The following is a 12,665-nucleotide window of genomic DNA, read 5'->3' on the forward strand; positions in this document are numbered from 1 at the left end:
CAAGTCACTTCACAGAGACAAGTCACTTCACAGAGAGCTCCTGTGTCTAAGCTAAGAAATGGTTCTGAATTTATACTCTCAAGGATCTGCTAAGCATTCCTACTCAAGTCTGTAAGTATATTAGGGCCTGGTTTTCATTCTTTCTTTGATGAAGAAGAAAAATAAAATGACCCTAATACATTCAACACCTCTAGAATTCTGTGGTTCTGTAATACATGGTATTATTCCATGTAAAGATGAAGCCCTAGACAGAGAAATATAGTATACTCTTCATTAACTAAAAGCCACTAAAGGGAACTAAAATTTCCCTTTTTAATAATGAACTAAAAGATACTGGGAATGCTTTAAAACTCCTAGCATAATTCATAAAGAGGTGTGGAAGACTTGTAATGTGTCTGGTCAAAATACATATGGGTGAATAACCACATGAAAAAAAATTCATTAATCAATATTCACCCAGAGCAGTGTTTCCCAAATTGTATGGCTAAGATACAATTTGTTAGTTAGCGAGAAGTGCTTTTAAACAGGTGGTTGGGCCCTGGAGGATCAGTTAGACTTAACGACTTGCTTCCAAAGAATAGAGTGATAATATTTATTACTATGATGGAAAGCTAGAAATAATAATTTTACAGTAGGGAAACCCTGAGTAATACTACTTAACCAAATGACCAAGGTTAAAGTCACCAGTGATGGTTCATGTTGCAGTGTGCCTTTAAATTTTGCATCAGATGGGCCCGCCGACCACATCCTAGTATCAACTCCTCTGATTGGTCAGGCCTTCAAAGCTCTGCTCCCAAGTCAAACAATAGTTCCCTCTGTAACAGCTGCTTAGCTAAGGCCTGGCGACATAGTCCGTTGGTCAAGAGCCTGATGAGAGAGGCCTCGGACTACGTCGTCTTCCAACTCTAGGTAGGCAAGAGGCCAATACCAATCTCACCATTACTCAGCAATGGCCTGGGCCCCAGAGAAAAGGGAAGAGCCTAATCCAAGAGATTTCAGAGCCGGTCGGGACGACAGAGGGTGCCAGTGGCGGTGGTGGTGCCAGTGGCGGCGGCGGCAGCAGAGGCAGGGGCGGAAGCGGCAGGGGCAGGAGCTGCTACGTGGAGGTCTTCGGCCCCCGAGAACCACCTCTGTGCTTTAAATTAAATAACAACATGATTGGTGTGGTGATTGGTCATGGTGGATCCAAGATAAAAGACATCCAGAGTACGACCAGCACCAAAATACAGATCATGAAAGGCGATTCTGAAGCAGAGGTGAAAATTTTTGGTGCCAAGGATATGAAAGCAAAGGCCAAGGCGGCTATAGAAACTCTCGTTAAAAAACAAAAACGAAGCTACACTTCAGAATCCAGTGTTGATAATGCTGGCCCTCAGCCCTTTGTGGGACGAGATTTTCATACAGATACCACTGGTAGACAAGTTCAGCCACTGATAGAGTGGGATCAGGTCAGGGCAGAAGTCGTAGAGTGGGAAAAAAGAAAATGGGCAGATTTACCACCAATTCAGAAAAATTTTTATGTAGAATCCAAAGCAACAAGGTCAATGTCTCGAGTTCAGGTAGATATGTGGAGAAAGGAGAATTTTGATGTAATGTGTGATGACTTGAAAGATGGTGAAAAGCGTCCCATCCCCAATCCCATCTGTAAATTTGAGGATGCTTTCCAACCCTATCCTGAACTTACGAAAAACATTAGAAGAGCTGGTTTTCAAAACCCAATGCCGATTCAGTCACAGGCACGGCCAATTATTCTACAAGGAATCGATCTTATAGGAGTTGCCCAAACGGGAACAGGCAAAACTTTGTCCTATTTAATGCCTGGGTTTATTCATCTCAATAATCAACCAGTATCGAGAGAGGAAAGGAATGGACCTGGCGTGCTGGTCCTTGCACCCACTAGAGAATTAGCTCTTCGGGTGGAAGCTGAATGTTCTAAGTATTCATACAAAGGTCTTAAAAGTGTTTGCATATATGGTGGTGGGAATAGAGATCGACAAATACGAGACATTACCAAAGGAGTAGACATCATTATTGCAACTCCTGGACGACTGAATGATCTGCAAATGAATAAGTTTGTCACCCTACAAAGCGTAACCTACTTAGTCCTAGATGAAGCAGATAAAATGCTAGATCTGGGGTTTGAACACCAGATAATGAAGATTTTATTAGATGTGCGCCCAGACCGCCAGACCATTATGACAAGTGCAACCTGGCCAGATACCATTCGTCAACTTGCTCAATCTTATTTGAAAGAGCCTATGATTGTTTATGTTGGCACTCTGGATCTAGTTGCTGTAAATACAGTGAAGCAAATTGTAATTGTTACCACAGAAGAAGAAAAACGATCTCTTATCCAAGAATTCCTAGAGAGCCTGTCACCCCAAGACAAAGTCCTCATCTTCGTCAGCAGAAAACTTGTTGCTGATGACTTATCCAGTGATTTAGGCATACAAGGTATCCCTGTACAATCACTGCATGGTGACAGAGAACAACATGATCGTGAACAAGAACTAGAGGACTTTAAAATCGGACAAGTGAAAATATTGATTGCTACCGATTTAGCATCCAGAGGTCTTGATGTTAATGATGTCACCCATGTGTATAATTATGACTTCCCCCGCAATATCGAAGAATACGTACACAGAGTGGGGCGTACTGGAAGAGCAGGGAAGACTGGCATATCGATTACCCTCATGACTCAAAATGATTGGAAGATTGCCACTGAATTGATTAAAATTCTGCAACGAGCAAATCAAAGTGTCCCCAAAGATCTTATAACAATGGCCGAACAATACAAGTTACATAAGCAAAAAAAGGACGCAGGAAGAAAATCAAAATCTCATGAAAAACCCAAGGAGTCTTGTTGATATCTACGTTGAAAAGTCGTACTACACTACCTGAAGATTGAAGATATGTTAAAGATCTATAATATTCAAGATACATCAAAAAGTTTTGGAAACATATTAGCAGCTTAAGGACATTTACCCAGTTATTAAATACAAGTTTCCAATGTTGTGTATGTTCCTTAATAAAATCAAAAGTGTTTGAAAAATCAGAGAGTGAGAGATTATGTGGGAAAAAATTAAATGTGATGTGTTGGTTAAAGTCTAGTTTGTTTTTTTTTATAGCCTGCCATGTCCATCTGTGTCTTCTCTAACAGACTGGGAGCAGACAACAATGGTGCTTTTCCTGCTTTAAAAAGCTGCACTGAATTGAAACATAATTATCATCAAGTTTATCCTGGTCAAAATATTCTATTTTCCCCCAGTGGTTAGTTCCACAACAACCCCTAAAAATATGTCCATTGTCATTCCCTAATTGAAAAAAAATTCATTAGAAAATAAATGCTCAGTTGTCTAGTAGATTCCACAATTCTGTTTCTATCACTAACTTTTGGTTAAAACTTCTGTGGAGGTCACTTACCTTCTGAAGGCTTCACTTTCTTCACTAATACATTGGGATGGTTGTAGTAAATAATTTTGGGGTCCCCTTCACCTCTAAATTCTATATTGTAACCAAATTTGTGTAACTCAGCCTTTACTAATACTTTATTTTCTAATCTAGGAAGAAAAATCACATCCTTGTGTAACAAATTGGAACAATGAAACCCTTTTTAATGACAGGATAGTACATTCTTCGTTTTTATTGATTTTTGAAATGTGACTCACATTTATCTTTATTTGCTTTTCACCATATTTTATTTTTCAATTTGTCTTGAAAAGGTCAAAACTTCATTTATACATAATGAGAAAAATTAATGTGAAAGAAAAATATATCTTACATTCTGGGAAAAACATTAAAAATTCAACCAAATGACACTTTTGCCATAGGAAACAATTAAAAAAAATTTTTTTTCATTTTACTTAGAGAGAGAGGGAGAAAGTGAGCAGGAGGGGGAGAGGGGGAAAGGGGCAGAGAGAGAGAGGGAGAGAGAATCCCAAGCAGGCCCCACATTCAGCCCAGAGCCTGATGTGGGGCTTGATCCTATGACCCTGAGGTCATGACCCAAACTGAAATGAAGACTCAACCAACTGAGGCGCCCGGGTGCCCCACTATAGGAAGCAATTTTAGTTGAACTCCGAATTTATAATGTATCTCAAATGTTTTATTTAGAGGCAATACAAATCTTCTCACATTCCAAGAAGTCCTCCCAAAGATGCTAAATTTTAAAATTCAATGTTTATGAGAACTTAAGTTAGTCAAGCCTTACAATCTCCAACAAATTAAAAAAAATTAACACAACCATCTTTTTTCCCCAGCATCCCCAGCAGTGACCACAACAAAGTAGTCAGAAATTAAATGAAATAAAGAGGTAAATACTCTAGGTTAAATCCTGGCTTCAAAGGCTCTTAATATAGGCCTCAATATTTCTTGATAAAATTCATAACGATGGTTAGCATTTTTGAGTGTTTGATATACAAAAAGGTGCTTTATCATCTAATTTATTATCTTTATAAAAAACCCACTCAGAAGGTAATCTTACCCCTAATTTTCAAAGAATGGAACAAGATCAGAGAAACTAACTTGCCTAAGGTTACTAAATCTGGTTAAAGAGGAGTTACATGATACATTAACCCAGTTGTGCCTGATTCCAGTATTGACATTCTTTTCATTTTAATACAGTTAATGTGTGCAAGACAATATGCTTATTTATCTACAGGTTGCCCATACATTCAGATTTAGTGAAACAGAGTGGTATGTGCAGATTTACTCTAATGCAAAAGCAGTCTAGAGCAGAACCTGTGACAGAAACTCAAATGGCCCACTCCCATTCACTGAGAGTAGAAATGATGAATGTTTAGCAAGTCAGAGTATATGTTATTTGTCAGAATTCCTCTTAGGAACAACACTATATTTGTTAGAGAAAAGTGTAACAATTAAACCACTTTGAGATAGCTTCTTCAATCATGTTCAAGTAACAACAGCAAAAATTATCACTCAACATCGACTCGTAAGACAAGGAGACAATGTACATTTCTTCTCAAACAAACAACTGAAAACAAGAGCCGCTGTATGCGGAAAGGTAAGCATAGACAGAACAGGGGTCCTAAACCAGGGGCATTTTGGGCCCTCCCTCCAGCAGACATTTAACCGTATGTGGAAATAGCACTGGTCTTTTATCAGGGGCTTGGGTGGGAAGGTGTTACTGGCAGCTGGTTGGTAGAGGTCAGGAATACTGTGCAAATACTTTACCATCTACAGGACAGCCCCACCCAACACAGAATTTTTTGGCCCAAAACATTATTAGTACTGAGATGAACAATCCCTAAAGGAGCATGAACAAAACAAAACAACAAAAACCAGTTGCACAGTAACCAAGAAAGGACTTCAGGAGAAGAAAGAGGGTTTTAAATGATATCTTTTAGGAAAAGTAAGATAAAAACAAAGAGGGAGGCAAACCATATGAGACTCTTAAATAGAGAATACAAACAGGGTTGCTGGAGGGGGGTTGGGGGGGGGATGGGCTAAATGGGTGAGGGGCATTAAGGAGGGATCTTGTTGGGATGAGCACGGGTGCTATGTGTAAGTGATGAATCACTCAATTCTATTGAAATCATTATTACATTATATGTTAAAAGAAAAAAATAAGAAAAAAAATGACATGGGTTGTGGAGAATAAAAGCCCACAACCTCCTTCCTATTCTTGGCATAATCTGCACTGTACCACGGTTCCCCATCAGGGCCGATTTTGACAACGTTTAGAGACCGATTTGGTTGTCACAACTTAAGGGAGGGGAGGGGTACTGGCATCTCCTGGGTTGAGTCCAGCAGTGCTGCTAAACATCCCACACTGCACAGGACCACTCCCCAAAACAAAGAATCACGTAGCCCAAATGTCAATGGTGTCAGAGTTGAGAAACTTCGGAATCAATTAAGCAAAACATCACTCTTCAAATTTGTCTGCAGAGAAACCAAGAAGGGAGTTTGGCAAGGAAAACAAAGGGTTGTTTTTTTGTGTGTACTGTTTAACAGAAAACCCTCCGCCAACCTCTCTATGTTTGGTATCACCTATATCAATGATTCTCAGAGTTGATTTGCCCCCTAGGGGACATTTGGCAATGTCTGGAGACATTTTTGGTTGTCCCATCCAGGCAGCAAGATTGCTATTGGCATCTAGTGGGTACAAAGTCAGGGATAAACATCCTATAATGCACAGGACAGCACTAAAACAATGGACTTTTCAGCCCAAAATGTCTATGGTATCGATGTCAAGAAACTGTGATTTCCATCGACTGACAAAAGTTTTGTGAGTGAACTGTTTTTTTGTTTTTTTTTTTTTTTAGAAACTCAAAGAAATATTGAGTTCTGCATCCACATTGGAACAGAATGAAAGCTGATCACTGACCATGCAGTGACACAGGACACAAAGTATGAGGATTCAGCCAACCTCAGTTATTCCTGTACAGTGCTTACTATGATGACCCCCATTTAGTAGGTACTCAACAAATACGCCCTGCTTCACCCATCACCCATTATATAATGCTTCTTCACCGCAATCCTGGATGCTCTTAGTCACAGCATCTGGAAAACCCTTTCTCCTTCCCTTCTGCCAGGTCAAATGAGATTCATGAGTCTGTGTCCAGCCAAAGTGCCACATCTTCCCGAAGATCCTACCTGCTCTCCTCCAATTCAACACTTTTATAATTCTTATTATCTACCAATAATGTTGATATTTGTACTGTATTAGTTTGCATTCCTGCAGAGACAATTTTGAAAAATTCAAAATAATTAACAGAAATTACACTATCAAATATTTAAATACACTATACAAATGTAACTAACAGTTCAACTAGTTTATCCTGTATGATTGACAAATCATGAGACAACTATCCAGAACTAAATCTGTATAGGAAGCTAGTATGGTGTACAATCAAGGTGGAATCTTCAAGTTAGTAAAGACAGGAAAGTCTATTCCAGAACAAATTTTAACAATTCAAAAATACATAACACACATACAGACCAGGACAAATGATCAATCATCAAACTCTTACTATGAAAATAAAATCCCCACTAGATTCTTGCTTTTTGTAAAAGTAAAATAAATTGAAGCTTACTCATAAAGGAAAATAATTTCTGATATGAAAGTGGAAAAAAAATCTAAAGATAGAAGCAGCTAACAATGTAAAAACGAAATGTCAATAATACCATAAAAGGCACAGGAAACAAAAATAATTTAAAATATATAAAACAGTCATAGTTACTGATATTTAATATACAGAGATTTTTACCAAGGAAAAATAAAGGCTGGGTTCCAAAATAGACATATGGGCAGAAACGGAAAAGGCAATTCACCAAACACACAAACAAGTGAACAATACATGAGAAAAACCACTTAACTTCTTTCTAATCAAACAAATAAAAATTAAACCAATGACATAATGTTTTCCCTAGAAAATTGGACTAGGAATAAAAAAATAAGACTGGAAATACCTAACACTAGTAAGGATGCAGGGAAATAAACACTGATAAATTAAAATTTGGTAAAATCATATTCCTTGGAGGAGTAGTTGGGATTATGTATAAAATCAGTGTATGTTTAATCGACTAATGACCCAGTAATAATCATATCTAGACATTTACACTAAGGAGATCATCATATATACATACCAAGATGTACATACAAGGCTATTTGTCACCGGGATGCTTTCAAGAAGTAAATTAAAACTTTTTTTAAGTTTATTTATTTTGAGAGAGAGAGTGAGCACAAGTTGGATAGGGGCAGAGATAGAGGGAGAGAGAATTCCAAGCAGGCTCCACGCTGTCAGTACAGAGCCTGACATGGGGCTCAAACCCACAAACTGTGAGATAGTGACCTGAGCCAAGATCAAGAGTCAGACACTTAACTGACTGAGCCACCCAGGTGCCCGTGAAAGAACTAAATTTTAGAAAACAACACTCAAAGTCCAATGACAGGATACAAATTAAATAAACTGTAGCATATCTATTCCCAATCGGGAATAGGAGAAATCATGTTCTTTAAGAATATTTAAGAGTAAAAAGGGAAGTTCATAAACTCATCTATTTTTAGAAAATGACACTGGTCCCTATACCTATATAGACAAAAAGCAGACGAGGGGGTGCCTGGGTGGCTCAGTGGGTTAAGCGTGTGACTTCGGCTCAGGTCATGATCTCACAGTTCCTGGGATCGAGCCCTGTGTCAGGCTCTGCACTGACCTCTCAAAGCCTGGAGCCTGCCTCAGATTCTGTCTGTCTGTCTGCCTGTCTCTCTCTCTCTGCCCTTCCCCTGTTCACACTCTGTCTCAAAAATAAACATTTAAAAAAAAAGAAAAAAGCAGATGAGATAGACACACATTAATGACAGTCATAGTTTTCTATATTGTGAAATCATAGGTGGTTTTAATATTTTTCTAAAATTTCTGTATCACTTTGATTATAACAAAAATGAAATTGTATATAATTTTTGAGTGACTGACTCAAAAGTAACTTCATGAATAATAAAGTGACTAAAGCAATTAATCAAGAGGCACTGTAGTTGAAAGTATTCAAAATATAAGCATCTCTTCTGCTTCCCCCATTAAAATGTAAAAATCATTGATAGGAAACTTCTCTGTTTTCCACCACTGCATCTTAAGGGCTGAAAACAATGCTTGTGGGACATAGGAGGAGCACAGTAAATATCTGAATAATTTGGCAAAGGAAAGAATAAATGAAAATAAATACATTATTTTATTGTCATTGAGCCAAAGTGAGCTTTTCTATTTCTGTTCCCTATTTTGTCTGTTAACATCTACTGGCCTATACCTCACCTCACCTTCTGTTTCATAATAAGAATAATGCTAAGTGTTCTCACCAGAAAACAAAACAAAAACGAAGGAACACAAGGCACCTTTAGGAAGGACTAGATATGTTTATGTCCTTGATTGTGGTGATGGTATCGCGGGTGTTTCCTTAGGTCTGAAGTCATCAAATTGCACACATTAAATATGTGTAATTCTTTGTATATACATAATACCTCAATAATGCTAATTTTCAAAAAGGAAGAATTGGGGATGGCTTCCAACTTACGTTGAATAGAGACCAAATGTCCTTTTCCGGGTGACCAATGGGAACTCTGGTCTTGGTTTTTTGGGGGTGTTCTTGTTTGTTTGTTTGTTTGTTTGTTTTAATAATTACATGGATTTCACAGTCAGGTTTTCTAACTCTTACGTAGAAAAATAAAGTAAAAACTGATCAGATGACATTGTTAAAGGAAGCAAATGCCACTGCAGTACTGAACAAGAGGATTCCAGTTTTACTTAAAAATCCTAACTACAGCTATACGTAAATATCCTCATGCATGTTTGTCAGTGCTTGGGGACAGACTGGTCATGATACATGAGAATATTAATAATAGCCACCTCTGGAAAGTTAGGTTGGGGGGAAAACAATTACATAGCTCTATTACCTCTGTAATAAAAACTACCTTATGTATGAACACCAGAGACAGTGTGTATGTCGACAAGACTAAGCTGAAGACTCAAGCATTTGAGCTTCTTTTCCAGGCAAACATACCGCAGAATCTCACAGAAATCTACTTTTGTGCAGAAATAAAACTTGGTGGTTCTTATGGTTTTACCTACAAAATTCAGAAATGTTGTTGCTTTAGGAAGTAGCAAAAACTGTGTGAAGAAGCACAAAAAGGAAGACATAATTACTTACAGATTATATGATGAATTCTGTCCACGTAAAGAAATAGCTTTCTAATGCCCTAAAACAAATGAGCAAGAGGACGAGGAGGAAGAGGAGGCCCTCACAGGAAGGGACGTTTTCATCTCACTTTACAGAGGCTCAAAGAGGTCACACAGCTTTCCCACAGGAGATGAGTAGTGGAGCTAACTCTGTGCTGAAAATCATAAACTCAGTAAAGAAGCAGGGTAGAGTGTGCAGAAACACAGGAGAGATGAGAAAGGGGAAGCATATGGATACCTGACTTTGTACCAAAAAAGTACCCCTTGCAGGGATTTTCACTCTTGGCCAACTTTTTTCTACTCCTCTCCCTGAGCCTTAAGTATCTCTGTAGCTTTCGAGCACTGGAGAAACCAGCATAGTACGCTCAATGTCTAAGATGACAGAACTACAAACACTGATTAATCCAATCAGACTTCTGTGAAGTCCTTTTAAAAGATTAGTCTCGACAATGTTCACTTAGACATTTAGTAAACTATGAACCACAGCAACAAGAAAAGGAATGTGCCCCTACTATGTACTACACCTACATAAAAAACGTATTTAAGACATAAAGACTGCAATAAAGCCTTCGTATTCCTGGCCTGGGGCGGGGGTGGGGGGGGGAGGAGGAGAGTGCAAAAGAAGCAAACTAACCTGCCAGGGTATCAAGTCTACGTTCAGTAATCAATTGATAACCGCTACTGTCCGAATTTCTGCGAATACAATTACAAAGTGCCACCTTAGCAATACTGAGGGTGGCAGACACTGGCGGGTTACCTACTGAACAGCCGCCCCCACCACCTCCCTCTTAGTTGCTGGTGTAACCCACTCCCCATGATTCAGTTGGAAAAGCCAGAAAAAAACCCAGCCTCCCCTCCCTTGCAGCTCCAGCACAGGCATGTGACACAAACCTGCCTCTGGGACTTACAGGAAAGGGTGCTTGGCAACCTTAAAGAAGGATCTTCCTCCCTTAAGAACAGAGGCATGCAAGGATAAACTCTCCTTTCTGCTTTTGTACATGGTTGTGTCAAGACATGAGGTTTTAACAGGCATTTTAGACGAGGACGAGGTACATCTGAAGACCACCAATGCGTTAGGTGTGATGGAATATAGCTGTGGAAAGCACCTGGGGCCTGGCTGTGCTTCTGAAATAAAGCCAGTGTGGCAGCCACGGAGCCTGAGGAGGGGTGGTCCTCAGATCTCTGTTCGAGAAAGAACTTACTGATCAGTTGCAACGAGCGCAGGTAGCTGACAGCCCCCAGCTGCAAACAATCCACGGCAGCAATTGCGTGGAGGACAAGCACTTCCGGAAGTGCTGGCTAGTGACTGAGCACGGTGGGACACCAGGACTCAGTCATTTCTGCCAAACATGGGACTCCTCTATGGAATATATTTTCATTAGAGCTCCCTGTTAGGCTGGTTCTGAGTTTCTCATGCGGCCTCGGCGGAGTCTTATGCTCTTGCTACCTAATCCTTCCTCCTTTCCCCCCAGGAATCCCTTACTTCAGCACTTTGCATTATATGAAATAAACATCTTTATTATTTAAGTCACTATCAAAATTATATTACCAGCAGCCCAAATCATCTTAACTGATCAACTGGAAAAACAGCCATATGGTACCTTGTGTTGAGGCAGTGAATTTCCCATTATTACGCAGAGTCTTCAATGAGGGACACTTTACTAGGATGAGAGTTGACTGTAATAAGCAAGTTAAACCCGTCCTCTGGATGTTTATTTAATGGGGGCATTACAAACAAAGGCTTCTACAGAAAGCTGATATAATTTTATAGATATTTGGAAGCATATCAAACAAGCCCAGGTTTTGAACAGTCAGTAGCAATTAGAGGAAGAAGTGAGAAACCAGCAGGGTAGAACACTTGAGCAGCAGTCATGAAAAGACCCAATATCAAGGTCATCTGAACCAATAGCTTTAACAGCATTCACACTTGGCTGCACCTGGAGTACATCACTGACTCTGACAGATTTGAAATGTAGCCGACCAAAGAATTTCTTGCAACCAACAACATAGAAGGGCTCTGGGTGAATAATTCTACCTAATGGAGATACACAGTCAAAAACAATAGGAAACCTCTCTTGAACACAAGGAATTAAAAAAAAAATTTTTTTTTTCCACACAGAAGGGGAATAAGGAGACAGGCATTGATGGGCCAACTTTGTTTTTCCACCTGAGCTTGAAAATCCATTTTAAAAAAAGCAAAGAGCAAGTATGTTCTAAAAGAATACTGAGAAAGTCAGCAAAACGTTTCTCTCCCTCTCCCCTCCCTTCCTGTAACCCAAGGGCTCCTCCCTTAATAAAAAAATGGCAATTCAGGATTTCCTGGTGTATTGATTGGGGGAAAAATCTATAATTAAGTGGAAAGATGGAAGAACTGGTCCCCTGTCTTTATGCTGACTCCTCCACCTCACTTCTCAAGTCCTGCTGAAGCTGTTCAGCATCATGCAAGTCCATAAAACCACCGGAGTCTCTGACACCTCCTCACCTAGCACACAAACCATAGTAAAAGCACTGCTCACCACCACGTGTAAATGTCACCCGTGAGGCCCCTTCTCTTACTGCAAACTTGTGTTTTCTTCAAGCCCTTCCAACAGGGTAAAATGTCTGCAATGATGTTTACCCAGCTTACGTAAAGTCCATCCCATCATCCAAAGCTTGCAATGTGTGGTGAACTTTCAGCAGTAAGTGTACTACAGATGTGCTTTGGGGTCCTAATTAAAATTTCTATTGGAACCCATTTCTCATATTCACCAAAATCCCACTGAAGCCTGAGCTAATTGATTTTAGGACTGGGTTCCATGAGGACCCATATGCTATTTTACATCAATGTTTTAATGTTCTCGGGAATCAATAAATGTGGCCTTGTCACATCTCTTCCCAGTATTTGTTTTTATTCCGTATGTAGGCCATTCCTATGACACACACCCTTGTGCACAGTGCCTTCCTGCAAAGCACCACGCATCAATCCATTTCAACTTG

General features: G+C 39.5%; 1 protein-coding gene across 1 annotated transcript; it reads left to right on the forward strand.

The window, feature by feature from the left end:
* The first annotated feature begins 664 nt into the window (after positions 1-664).
* DDX53 (DEAD-box helicase 53) lies at positions 665-2,867 on the forward strand. Its single transcript, XM_047075765.1, has 2 exons — positions 665-797; positions 910-2,867. Exons 1-2 carry the CDS (start codon positions 665-667, stop codon positions 2,865-2,867), a joined length of 2,091 nt encoding a protein of 696 aa, XP_046931721.1.
* The last annotated feature ends 9,798 nt before the right edge of the window (positions 2,868-12,665 follow it).

The sequence above is a fragment of the Lynx rufus genome, unplaced genomic scaffold (genome assembly GCF_022079265.1).
Source record: "Lynx rufus isolate CCGP_SWC_20201006 ecotype Redwood Valley unplaced genomic scaffold, mLynRuf1.p SCAF_14, whole genome shotgun sequence".
Lineage (NCBI taxonomy): Eukaryota > Metazoa > Chordata > Mammalia > Carnivora > Felidae > Lynx > Lynx rufus.

What these genes read in the sequence shown, in the direction of transcription:
- DDX53 (XM_047075765.1), top strand. Translation starts at nt 665, where the DNA reads ATGACCAAGGTTAAAGTCACCAGTGATGGTTCATGTTGCAGTGTGCCT. An exon ending in CTTCAAAGCTCTGCTCCCAA is followed by an intron (nt 798 to 909) that starts GTCAAACAATAG and finishes TTCCAACTCTAG; the next exon opens with GTAGGCAAGAGGCCAATACC.